Raw genomic sequence first — 14,059 nt, 5'->3', positions numbered from 1 at the left:
GACAACATCACACAAGTAGAAGTCTATAAAAATGGGGTTTAAGAAGTTATTTAAACAAAAATACTTTTTCTGCAGCCTTATTTCCTCTGATAGGTCATTGTAGTGTCCATCTTTAAGCAGATGTTTAACTTGTGAGGAGTTTGGGGTACAATTTCATTTATATTTAACCTCTATGACATGCTCTGAATTTAGGTGAAGACGACTGTTAGTCTTAATTTCATGTAAGGTTCGTATATCAGCAGGAATGGAGCTGAAACAATTTGGAAATGAAAGCAGTGCTTCATTTATTTAATATAAAAGTACAATAAAAATATTTCGTCCCAAAAATCAGTGGACAATGGTGATTAACAATAATGATCTCAATAATTTAAATAACCGTGCGGCTCTACTAGGAGCTACATTTCATTACTTTTCCCCAGAGTGGTTCTGTGTTCGACTCCGGTTGGCAGCTCCCTTCGCTCCCGGAGAGCTGACATGGATCCATCTCTATATACCATCTGTGGCCTTCAGCTAAACATTCTCTTCTTTCCAGGCCTTAGTTTGCACATACACAGCAATTTGTTTTATTTATTTATTTTTTAAACAGGGCTTTTCCTCTTTTGCTCTCAAAATAAATCTCCTCATAATAATGCAAAAAAACTGAAGCACTATCAAGAGCCAAACCAACAGGCGGTGATAAAAGCCTCACCTAAAGCCAGGTTGGTCAGTTTTAGAAGCCTGAAAACAAGCTTAGACGGGGTCTAGTAGGTTACAAACTGAGCAAGGAGGAAGGAGAGGACTCATACGTGGACTGATTCTCATGCTTCTGTTCCTCATTGGAGTGGATGAGTAACGGTACATGTATGAGTAAACGTGTAAACCTGTTAGCAGGGTGAGAACTGGCACTACTTTGGCCAACATTGCACCAGATCCCCTCATATGAAACAAAACCGTGTAACAGTGTAGAGTTTTCCAACATGTCCGTGTAGATGCTCAGACATGTAGGCCAATGGTAATCCTATGAGCTTTGGTAAAAAGAAACTCGACTTCCCCTGAAGATGTCTCACCTGTCACCTCCTCAGCTCAGAACTGAACAAGCCTCTTGGATGGAGGTGAAACATTTTCAAAATCTAAAAACAGAAACCCAGTTGCTTTTAACTAAAGCTCCAAGGAGTTTTTAAAAAGCTCAGTTTTCTGTTTTGTGAAGACAAAATGTTGCAACAAGCAGAACAAGCTGCGGCTTAAATGACAAACCATGATTTAGGGGAAACATAATGCGACTGACATTAGATCTATGTTGCTCAAGTCGAGCTCCAGTTTTAATATTCACTCTGTAGGAGATTTAAAACATTTGATGGAGCATGACCACCAGATACCATCAGATGTGTGACCACCACACACAGAAGTTTAAACCCTATCACAAACATGATGCATAACATGGGCTATATCCCAAATTGCCACCTTTGCGTTTTGCTGATTCAAGATTCAAGACCTTTATTTGTCACAAACACAATTAGACACAGCATGAAAGTGAAATGTACTGAGCACCTGTTCTAGACCGAAAACAACAATAGTAATAAGACGAATAAGCTGTTGTCGTGATCATCATCGACCCGGGGAGTCTTAGCGAATGCTGCTAACGGGTAGCGGCAAATACGCGAGCGAATAGCAGCGTTAGCAGCGAAGACAAAGGTCGTGAAACTTTATCGGCGGTTGTTGTGAAATATTTTCCCGTTATGTACCCTCGCAAACAATGTATCGGCCCAATTTGCAGCGTAGTTTTGCAACAATTATTATTGTTATTATTATTCATTTCATGACTGAATCGCTTGTTCTCATACGGGGATTCCCACTGACAGACAATCAAAATGAATGTAACAGAAAGTCGCCATATACCGGATCCCGTTATACCAGGCTGCAGGGTTGACAGGCTGAAAGTCAAAGACTGGTATGTGGACAGGACCTGAGTGTGGGTGGATTTCTCACCTGTCGGGGCTGAACGCCAGCAGGAACGTTGAGCGAGGGCTGTCCGGCAGCTCCACTTTCTGTAGGAGACACAAACCAACAGATTTAGGCTCAGTTCACTGGATTCAACACATGACATTAATTAATGTTTTAGCAAAAAAGTAAATAAATAAACCCCACTATAAAGTGCATGAAAATAAATGTCAGACAGACAGAACTGGGTTGCAGCTGATGTGTTTGTCTTATTTCTGCCCGGCAGCTTCTTCCCGAGACGACACAGAGGCTGGACGTTTATTCTGAAAAGGCCTCAGTGGGCAGCATTTGAATAGAGTCTGACCCAGACTTCAGGGATGCGAACACAATAAGAGCAGTGTTGGTGCCGCGAGGACAGACTCGACAAGGAGGACGGAGTTGGTTAAGAGTCCGACTTGGGTTCTACACACCACAGTCACACTGTAGTTATATCTGTAACGTGTGAAAGTCGCGCACAATGTAAACAACCTGTATTATCTTTAGTGGTTTTATCTTTATTGGGTTTTTGATTGGTCTGTTATCACACTTCATCCTTATCAGGCTGCTGTAATGTGTGAATTTCCCCAGTGAGGGATCAATAAAGTTTATCTTTAGCTGGCGAGATAATAAACAAGCCTGAACAGACATTTGTGACATAAGCCAAGTTGTAATCTGCATTTCAAGAAAGTAGTCAAGCTAATGATCAATAACAAAAAGAATTGTCTGAGCTAATACCAGTTGCTCCCAATAATTTGATTAACCCAGAGTTTTTCTGCATGTAGGAATTATTGGTGTCACCGATAAGGTTTCAGCCAGCACCAAAGGAAAATCATCAAAATGATAATAATTGAGAACAAAAGTAGTAATCTTACTTTGTGACCAGTTTTCCAGATTGGATTTTTATTTACTAGACATTTTTTGTAGATCAAACGGTCAGAAATAACAGAAATATGCAGAGATTTCTGTAACAGTCAGACTTATTTTTTTGTGTTTTTAAGGTTGCTTTTTGTGTGCGTGCCTTAATTCACCGTTCAGGAGTCACGCTCCTAATTTGCTTGTATTTTTTGCACAAAATAATGACAATTAAGGCTTTCTATTTCGATTTCTCACTGCGCCAGAGGTCCATCCGGAGCCGGGACCCTGTCAACTAATCAATAAACAAGACGTGGATAAGCAGCAGAAAATGAAAGAAAACATAAACTAGTTAAAATCTAATTAATTTGAAGTCCATTTCACATCAGGTCAGAGGTTTGAAAAACAGCCCTGGGGATCTTCCAGGGAGTTTAAAATCACATGAAGCCAATAACAACCGATTAGAAAAGTCATTTAAGATTCAACATTGAAATCTTTTTTTTTGCCTTAGCTAGCCACCTCTCGCTATGTTTCACTTGACCCATGTATATATATATTTGTAGAAGTCATCCTAAAATCATAATCGCAGGTCACTGGACATATTTTTGTATTTGGATTGCTGCTGCAGACACTTGATATTGTTTGCAGAAGGAAATTACACAGCTTAGCATCCTAAACTGAATTCAACAGGACTGTAAACTCCACGGTAGATTATTCTCTTAACTGTATGTTTGTTTTTAGCTCATTTTAGCACTTGCTACTTTTTGTAAATCATCATTTGAGCAGTCAGTGCTGATAAGGACCACAACAACAAACTCGTGGTCGTCGTTTGTGTACAGATATCCATGTTGAACCTCTTTAGTGGCAAACTACTGTTTGGATCCACATGTCTCAATCTCAAACTGAAACTTTCTTGGTTGTTTAGACTTTTGTGACGTCACGATCAAGCTGTGTTTTTGATGCTCAGTTACAAAAATGCCAAAATGTTACTGTGGTGCATGTACAGATTGAGTTTTTTCTAAAATGTAGTTTCTCCTTCCTTCTGCAAGTTGCTCTTAAAGCGAAACTGCTTCTCTTTAGATGCTGTTCTGTTTCCAGGCCTTCCTTGAAAAAAAGTTTGCTAGCCTCAGTTGGACTTAACTGATTAAATACAGGTGAAATTAAAACCTGTAAGACTTTCTGAATCCTGCAGATCTTCCCGGTTGCAGACGTACCTGACTCTGCCATTTCATCCAGCGGACTTTCTCCTCCACCAGCAGCTGCAGGAGTCGCTGCGAGCCGAACGTCTGGGAGCCTCGCTCCCGGCTGGACAGGATCCGGACCGAGTTCCTCTGACGGGACGCCATGTTGCTAGAAGTGGCCTCGGCTGATTGGCTGCTCACTCCCACTGCTGCCAGTCCGTCGCCATGCAGAGTCTAGGCTGAGAGACAGCACAGCAGTTGTTCAGTGTGACTGCACACGAGAGGAAGTTGGCCGCAGTGTCAGGCCAATCTGCTCCATGAGCCCACAACACAAACTTCGCCAAAAATAGATACAGTTAGAAAGAAAGAAATGTAGTTAATGACACATGCTGTAATATGTGGTGAAATCACTGAGGGAGGACAAAGAGGTGTGAAGGAGCACAACTTGCGTCATGTCTGTTCAGAGCTTAAACTGAAGCCAAGAAATTAATTATAAAAATATTTAAAACAGTCATCAATCATTCTTCTGAGAGACCTCGACTTCACAACTGGAACAATGCCGCCTCAAAACCCTAAAGTGGCACTTTGGATGTAGAAACGTATCTCACTGCGTTGTTCAGACATGCAGAGACGTTAGAGAAAGAGCCACCACACACCGTAGAGCAAGAAACAAGCCGCAAGAATTAAATATGAAGGAAATAACAGCTTCACAGTGTGATCAGTGCAGCGCTGCACGCCGGTGTTTCTGGAAATCCAACTCCTGTGACCTCCATTAGAGAAAACTGAATGCTGATCAGCCACATGAAGCAACAGTTTAATTCACAGTAAAAATCGAAAGATGCCTCGATCAAGTTTTTTAGCTCTCGATACGAAGTATGTCGTATTTAGTGCCAATACTGAGTCCCAATCCAACGCCATTTTCCTATATAACATTCACTTAAAGTACATTATAGATAATAAAATGAATCCAACATAATTCCTTGACAAGCAGTTTTGCAATGCATTAAGAAAGAATGTCAGCACCCAAGCTTCCTTAATGTTACGTAGGTGGTCATGAACCTTGTTGTAAAGCTCCGGGAGGAAACGGTCTGAAACGTAGTGTGAAAAGAGTAGCGTGTACTCCACAAGCTCCAAAAGACAGTAACAACCCGATATTCTCAACATGCATGTCAGAAAATGTATTATAGATGGTCACTCAAACTACAGGCACTTCATAGTTATCAACCGGCACCATGACAGAGACTTCTGTGACGCTTCATGCCCTTTTTGCACTGTTGCTATCTGACACCTGTGTGACAGTGTAATTAAACAAAAGGTAGGGCTGAGATTGGTCCCAATCCTGGTCAGATTGTATAATTTGGATACTTGTGTAATTAAAAAATAATAATAAATACACTTTTATATTGGTAAGAACTCTAAGTGATCTCATTAATTATCTGTTACAATGAGCAAATATCCACATTAATGGGAAAAGCAACCTCCCTGTTCTGCCAAAGGTAATAAAGAAGGTTGCAGAACATGTATGTTGTCCGACATACTTCTACAAACTTACAAAATGGAGGGAAAAAAAAAAAGATTCTTGGGGTAGTTTAGAAAGTGTGAAATCAACTGTTGAATTTTCTGTACTACACCACAACTGGTTTTTAGTTGGGCATCAACACATGGGGAGAATTTGGTCCTTAACTTGGGACACTGGCTGTTTTCTGTCAGTGGACTGGTTTCACAGTGCACATAGGACCCCTGTTGAGACTGACAAGCACTGAAAACTTGCATCAAACAACCTAAAGCTCAGCGTTTATTCCGGCTCAGATCAGAATTGCACTTTGCTGTGATTGGTCCATGAACAGTAAAGACAATGAGTCTGTGTTCCTGTATTTGGCTGAAATTTTTTACCATTTAATCAACAAAAATGTCTACACGGTTTAATTAAATGACACCCCTGTTAAGAAAACTGGCTTACTCTCAGTTCTTATAAATTCAGCGTTGGCTAAAACATCTTTGGTGGGCGCCAAAAAACTTCCACAACCCTGAAAAACCACACGGATTAAAGAGACCCAAAATGTTTGGACTGCACACAGTTGTTAGTGGAGTTAATGATGGAAACAACGAAAACAGAAACGAGCCAATCACGTGACGGCGTTAACCAGCTGCAGGTGTTGAAAACATCCCGTGAGCCACTGCACACACAGCAGTAATTACACTCAGTGCTGCTTTCAAACCTGCACCAACAGCTGACTTTTCGCGGCCGCCCAGGCAGGTTTGGGCTGTTTACAGCTTCTCCTCGCAGAGCTGGATAATGTTCTCAGAGCGGCTGCCAGAAATCCCAGAACATCAGATCTGGAACCCCACAAACGGCAAACTCAATCAGAAAGTGATTTTATAATCGATGAATCATTTAGATCAGTGCCAAACATTCAGCGGCTCCAGCTTCGTATTGTATAAATGCTGACTTCATGTTGGAAAGACCTAATGATTAATAAATAGATTTTTTTTGTTAGATTTATTGAGACGAGGGCTGCAACCATGGGTTATTTTAACATTTTCTGGATTAATCAATTTGTTATCGGGTTTAACAATAAAAACTTCTCAAAACCAAAGATGACAAATGTCTTGTTTTGTCCACAATCAAAAGATGTTCAGTTTACCTTTAAAGAGAAGGTACAAAACCAGAAAATATTCATGGTTTAAAAGCTGAAATCTGAGAATTTAGATTATGCTTCTTGAAAAAAAAAATATATTCAAATATTAAAAAAAGTTGGCTACTAATATAATAATTGACAACTGATCGATAAACCATTGTAGCTTTAGTGTCTTTGTGGTCATTTAGCTTCACTTTGTAGTTGTTTTTGTAGTTGTTTTGCGTCACTTGTTTTTCTTTCCTGTCATATTCGATCTCATTTTGAATCCCTTTCTAGTCATTTTACATGTTTTTGTAAATTTCTTTTGCATTTTATTTTACATCTCTGGAGTCTCTTCATCACGTGCGGCTGTTTTCTTCATTTTGTGCCACTTTATGGCCATTTTGCATCTTGTTTTCATGTCCTTGTAGTTGTTTTGCATCTCTATCTGAATGTCCGTCATCATGGCGTGCGTCTTTGTGGTCCTTTTCCTTCCCTTTACAGCTGTTTTGCTTCACTGTGGTTCTTGTTCTTTCCTGTCTTGTTATATCTCATGTTGCGCTACTCTCTGGTCTTTCCTGTTATTCTAACCAAAGAAAATTTAAATAAGACTAAATTTAACTTAAAAAATGTTGATTCGTGTTTCTCAAACCCAAAGATGATTTCATCAAGTGTCACATTTTGTCCAGAACACAAAGAAATTCAGTTTACTGTCAGAGAAGAGGAAACAAACCAGAAAACATTCACGTTTAAGAAGTCGAATTAGTCGAATCAGTTGTCAAAATAGCTGGCGATTCATTTATGAGTAGATAAATAATCAATTAATCGTTGCAACTCTATGAATCAGTTGTGTTTTTTTCCAAATGTCTCTTGTGCACATCACAAGAAAAGAAACCAGAAGATATTCACATTTAAAAAGCTGTTATGTGAGAATTTAGACTTTTTCTTTTTAAAAACTTACTCAAACCGATTAATTTCATAGTTGACAGCTAATCAAATAATCGTTGAAATTTAACTGAATATAAAAAATAATAGTTGCTGCAATCTAATTTTGATAATTTATGTATTTTGCTTTATAGCTGAACAATTAAATGTTCATTTGTTTTGCAGTTATTTTACCGTTTCTGTCCTGGATTAATCTGGTGATTGATTTCTTGATGTACAAATCTGAAAAAAGCTAAAGATGCCCATTATATCACCCCAGAACTACATCAAATGCCCTGTAGTATCAAACCAAAATATTAATTTTACTGAAAAGACAGACCCAGAAAATTTAACATAAACATAAACAGCGATTATTAAAAGTCAATGTTGGTTCATTTTCAACCCCTGTAGCTTCAACATCCTCTGCAGAAACTACCCTGCAAACCCCGCATGTGAGGCAGTTGCTACCAACACTCAAACCTGAGCTGAATCTTGAGTTTGACTCCGAGTTTCTATTTAAAACCACATGTAGCGAGCTTCAGCTGAGATCAGCTGGAGGCAGAAAGGCCCACAGAGAGCACGTTAAATTACACTGCACCTCCATGACACAGCACAACTCGCACCGCTTTTAGAGTTTGCCAAGTCATTTAATTTCAACATCACGGCGACAGCAGCGGTCTAAAGGTTAGAGAAGAAGCTGAAAAACACGGGTTTGGATGTGCAGACTGGCGGGGAACAAATCGAGGCTGAGCACCGGCTAACAAGGTGCAGCGTCTCGGCAGCTTTCATCAGGCTGCCCTTGATCCCACCTGCTCACAGCTCCGCTCGCTTCCCACTGTGAATGTTTGGAATATTTTGGAACAGAGTGAATGTGGAGTTCAATCAACTTTTCACAGGGATAAATACACTGCGGGGCAAAAACACTGGCGCCTTAACGAGAATTCAACAGCAGTTTGCAGCTGCCAGTGACTCCCACGTCTATTAATCTGATGATTACTGGCTTTCATTAACTGAATAACTGCAGCGAGAGCTCAGAAAAAAAGCTAAAATTATCCATGATAATATTGCAGAGCCCTAAGAGGCATCTTTAGACCACCAATTTACACCAAACATATTAATTTTACTATCAGCAAAACAAACAAAAAAAGAAGCTGAAAATCTTTTGAATTATGAAACTGTTGACCTGTAGAGTTAAAAATAGTCAATTAGTGGACACACACAATTATTTCTATAATTAAATAATCCTTTTATTTACCATTTCTAAGCAAAAAAGTCAAATATTTCCTGTTTCCAGCTTTTCATATCTTTGCCAAACTTGATAGTAACCTGATTATTAGCTTTTAATTAACTGAGTAATTTCTGTAAGATCTCAAACAATAGCTAAAATTATCCATCACAGTTTGTCAGAATAATTTCCAGACGTCAGACGACTTTCACTTTACTGCCACATACAACAGAAACCCGCTGAAAATCTGTGGTTTCATTTCATCTTAACTGATTAATTAACTGCTGCAGCTCTACTTTGCATAATATCTGAAGAGGACATTCTTGGTCTGAATCATTTAAGTCAACTAGAACAGAATCTATTTTTTAATTAATTAGTAAAAAAATAACCAATTTTTTAGATATTCAAGTCGTTTTTCATGCAAATCACCAAACATGTTGACTTCACTGTCTGTAAAACTAACAAGCAGCAGCATTTAGTCAATTTATCGATTAGCTGATAGACAGAAAATGACTCGACAAATATTTTGCTCATCAAATTAAAATTTTACTCTTTGCTTGCACATAAATGTCAAATGGCTCCAGCTACAGCCGCAACGAAAACAGTTATTAGTCGTCAGCCACCAAATTAATTGCTATTTTGACTAAAAAATGTCTGAAAAAAAAAGCTTCTTGAATTAAATGGAAAATCTTTGGGCTGTGGACAAAACAAGACATTTAGGGATGTAATTCTGAGCTTTGAGAAACACTGATCAACAATACAGACAATAAACTGCAGATTAAAAAGACAATTAAAATAATCATTAGCTGCAGCCAAAATTCCAGCTTCTAAAATCCCATAAACGGGTGCCGACATCTTTTGTGTTGCACAAGAATTAAATAGGGGCAGACCAACAGTCCAAAAGCCAAATATGATCATTTTACTATCCATAAAACAGAAAAAAATATGAAAGCTCTTGAATTATCAAGTTGTACAACTGCAGAGTTGCAACAATTAGTCAATTATTTAATTAGCAAATTTGAAAATTAATCACAAATTATTTAGATAAACAAATAATTGTTTCATTCAGTCAAATATTTCCTCGCTCCAGTTTCTCAAATGTCAGACTTCATGGTTTTTGTTTTTTTTACCACACTTGATAATGAGTTGATTATTAGATTTGTGTAACTGAACAACTGTCAGACAACAGATACAGCCATCTAATAGCTAAAATGATCAATCCTCATCGCCCAGAATCAAAGTGGCAGCTTCACAAGTCTGAAAACAAAAATCCTTTTCTCACATATAACAGAAAACACCTCAAAAATAGATTGACCAAATAATTGTTGCAGCTCGACTTTACATCCTGCCTGAGGAAGACACTGTTTGTCCAAGGCACAAACATCTATTAAATCTCAAACAGTTATCCTTTTGGTCAAAAAATAGCCTGTAGTTTTTTTAGATGAGATAAATCACTTCTCCAGTTCTAGCGTCTCAACTGTGAGGATTCACTGCTTCTCTCTGTGTTTTATGGAAGCAAACCGAGTGTCACAAGGTGGCAGACCGCTGGCTGCACAAAGGCAACCATTTGAGGACATAAAATCTGGCTTTAGGAAATTAAAGTAGGCACCTTTTTTAAATCACTTTCTGACATTTTATAGAACTACTGGTTGGAGCTGGAATGATCACTGAAGGCAAAAAAAAACAGCAATGATTTCAATAACCGATTGTTTCAGTCACTTCTGAAGCAAAAACGGTTACAAAAGACAAACTCCAGCCTCTTAGACAACAAGATTTCCCATTTTTCTTAGTCAGACATCATTGTAAGCTAACAATTTTGGGGCATCTGGGTGAAAAAAGACATTTGAAGTCATCACATTTAGCTCTGAGAGATTGTGATTTTGCAATTTGACGACATTTCTTAGACAACAAGAACAAAAACAACTCAGAAGATTAATTGGTCATGAAAACAATCGTTTCTTGTAGTCCTGAAACTCAATCGTTCCCTTCAACGTCCAGTTTCTGACACAAAGAGTCTTTCTTGTCGTCATAGACATCGTACTGTCTATTTAAAGTTGGACACCATGACAGCTCAGAAGTGAAGCCAAGAGATGTCAGAAATGTCCGCTGTGTTGCACAAAATCTGCACCTGAAATAATCACAGCACTGCAACGAACGCACGAGTAGATATTAGTAAACTCTCATTAGCAGATAAGAATAATTTGCATTTCATGTTACATTACTTTTCAGTTTTTTGCATCTTGTTTTGAATCTTTGTAGCCACTTCATCATTTGTGTCTGATGTGTGTCTCTTTGTAGTTGTTTTGCACCTCGAGATACTTTGAACCTTCGTGGTCATTTTGTGCAATTTGTAGTTATTTAGCTTCCATTTGTGGCTGTTTTGTACATTTAAGGCTGTTTTTTTTCCCCCTGTCGTATCAGATCTCATTTTGCGGCACTACCTGGTCTCTTCTGTTATTGAAACAGAACAAAAAAAGTTATTTTTGACTTGAGAAATCTTGCTTTGTGTTCTTTTAAAGCCCAAGATAACATCCTCAGTATTCTCATTTATTGTGTATTTTAGACTACGGCTACACCTAATGGTTATTTTATTGATTAACTATTAGTTATTTCATCAATAAAAAGTCTGAAAATGGTGAATAACATTGATCAGTGTTTCCCAACCCCCAAAAGGATCAATTGTTTTGTCCACAACCTAAAGATATTCAGTTCAATGTCATAGAGGATGAAAGAAAACAGACAATCTTCACATTTAAGAAGCTGGAATCTTTTCTCAATAAAAAAAACAATAAAATCCATCATCAAAATAGTCGACGATAAATGTCGTAGTTGACAACTAATCAATTAATCATTGCAAAGCTGTTAATCAATTATCTTTTTTGTTTTCTAGAAGAGCAGCAAAGCACCTTTCTCTTACATATTGCATCATCAGAAAAATCAGCCTCTGGACAAAGAATAACTTTGCTATTTAATACTGACAGTAAGACAAGAAGATGTAACATCTGCACCTGAAATAACCACAGAGCCACGACTAACGTCATTTCATACTAAAATACAGAAAGAGTAGATGGTATGAGTTGAACAGTATTAGTGCCAACATATTCGTACACAGTATTAATATCGGTATGACTGCTAATGAGAGTAAAACCCGTTTTAGATTCCAGTCAAACCAAAATAAGCAGAGGACAGTTAGCCTCCTCTATTGTACAAATGACCAACAAGCAAAACGCCTTTCTTGCTTGTATTCAGCGCTACACCGAGAGGATTGATTAACGAAACACCCAACAACACGCTAGCTTTACAAGAACCCTTAACAAACCATTAAAAAGTTAATTTCTATAACGCTAGCAGGCGTTTTAACCTGTTCTGAAGCAGAGCTGCATTAGCTCATTCCGGATACAGCTAACAAGCCAACGATCTGCTAAATGAAGCGCTCGGTTTTCTGGGGTTTAAAGAACAGCGGCGTCAACTTAAAATCCCAAATACGTTACTAATGTGTGATTTTAACGATGCTGCTGTAGAAATAATGATTTAAACCGCGGAGAGAGTGTGGCCTACCTTCCTTTATCGAGCGGCTCTCGGGCTGTGCCATCATAGGTAACAGGCTATCTTCAGCAGCTATGCTAGCTGGTTCGCTAGCTCGGCCAGAAACGGAAAATGTGGCCGCAGACTAATAATAAACCGTGTGTCGCTAACATCGGTATTATGCGGTCATTCTAGCGAACGTCGTCCACTGAAATCAATGGACAACATTCATATTATCAGAGGGGGGGCGAAGAGAAAACGTTTTCTAAGGCATTGGTCCAATGGTTTACTAGCTGCCCGACGCCAAACTGCTACTGCGTAACTAGCTAGCAGCTAGCTAGCCACACACGCAGGCTTATCAACCGAGAGCCGATTGGAGCTGTTCGAACGCACCGTAACCACAGACAGTACGGAAAGATAGCCGATATGACAAAATCAGTTAAAAACATTTTTCCAAATCTGGTTTCTGACATTTTATTCAGTTCTTAACACGCCGGTGTTTGTTCAAAGGTTCTTTTTCATTTAAGCTATGTTTCAATTAGCCAAGTCATTGTTATTTATGTGTCACATTTTTTAAAAACAGTCATTGTGATAAGTGCATTCCAGCAGAAAAAGAAGATCGTCATTATAAATCAAACCCTGCAGCATGTAATTTAAAAATGAAATCTAATTATTAGAAAATGAAACCCCACAAAATTTTATAAAATTGCACTTATTTGGCTATGCAAATATTACTGCTAAGCGTCTACACTATTATTAGTTATGGCATATGACACTGAAACTGATATTGCTCAGTTAAGACAGTCTTATTGCAAATGATATTGACAATATTCATTTTTGTTTGGTCCCTAAAACACCTCAACAAGCAGAACCAGACATTTAAGACAACTGACAGTAAACCTACATGCCCATGCAGGGATTTTGGTGTCATCTTTGATTCAGCACTGAAATTTGAAAAAAAATATCTCTGTGATCAAAGAGCACTCCTTCATGTGAGGAACAAGCTGAAATCCACCCTCTGGTTGAATGCGATTAAGACTGTGACCACTGCATCCTTGAGTTTAGATTCTTGCAGCTCACTGTACCTGGTATCGGCTAGTCCTCACTGTCTCGTCTACAGCTGATGTAAGATCCCTAACTGGTTCCAAAAACATTTACAGCATCAAACCTGAACCAGCATCCCTGCACTGGCTATCTGTAATATGCAAAACAGGTTATTTTGTTAGTTTATAAAGCCTTGCATCTGTGTACATTTCTGCTCCCTCCAGGCCTCTGAGATCCCCAGAACAGGCAGATGAGGGAAGTCATGCTCCAAAGCCTTGAAACAGTCTTCCTCTTTCAATCAAATATTCATCTTCCACTGATATTTTTTTTTTTAGAAAACTCTCAATATGTTCATGTTTTCAATATTTTTTGGTTGCTTTAGTATCCCTTCCACAAAATGTGCAAAAGGTGTTGAAAACTGTCCAAACTGACGTTAAATTTGCCCAGAATTAATCTAAAATTGTTCAGTTACTCAAAATCTGTCCAGAATGACTCAAATTTGTCCAGAGTAACAGAAAATGTCAACAATGACTTGAGAATTGCCCAAATTTACTTAAAAGTTAAATGAAATGGAGACTTGGCAAAATGAAACAAAATTCCTCTGAAGTAACCAAAATGACTCACTATTTTGCCCAGAGTAGCAAAACAAAAACAAAAACAAAAACAAAAAAAAGTCTAAAACTATCGAAAATGTGTCTAAAGTAACAGAAATTGTCCAGGATGACCTAATATTT

At 38.3% G+C, this 14,059-nt stretch overlaps 1 protein-coding gene across 1 annotated transcript in view; it reads right to left on the bottom strand.

The window, feature by feature from the left end:
- The window catches only part of ambra1b (autophagy/beclin-1 regulator 1b), a 31,377-nt gene extending 18,770 nt beyond the window's left edge, over positions 1–12,607 (bottom strand). Inside the window, exons 1-3 of the mRNA XM_008298131.1 lie at positions 12,315–12,607; positions 4,023–4,228; positions 1,966–2,024 (exon numbers count right to left, since the gene is read on the bottom strand). Coding sequence (XP_008296353.1) covers positions 1,966–2,024; positions 4,023–4,154 — 191 coding nt within the window. The 5' untranslated portion in view covers positions 4,155–4,228; positions 12,315–12,607. The remainder of the gene's footprint in view (positions 1–1,965; positions 2,025–4,022; positions 4,229–12,314) is intronic.
- Between the last annotated feature and the right edge of the window lie 1,452 nt (positions 12,608–14,059).

This window comes from Stegastes partitus, unplaced genomic scaffold, assembly GCF_000690725.1.
Source record: "Stegastes partitus isolate 25-593 unplaced genomic scaffold, Stegastes_partitus-1.0.2 Scaffold1285, whole genome shotgun sequence".
Classification (NCBI taxonomy): domain Eukaryota; kingdom Metazoa; phylum Chordata; class Actinopteri; family Pomacentridae; genus Stegastes; species Stegastes partitus.
This window is presented reverse-complemented; position numbering and strand designations above follow the sequence as displayed.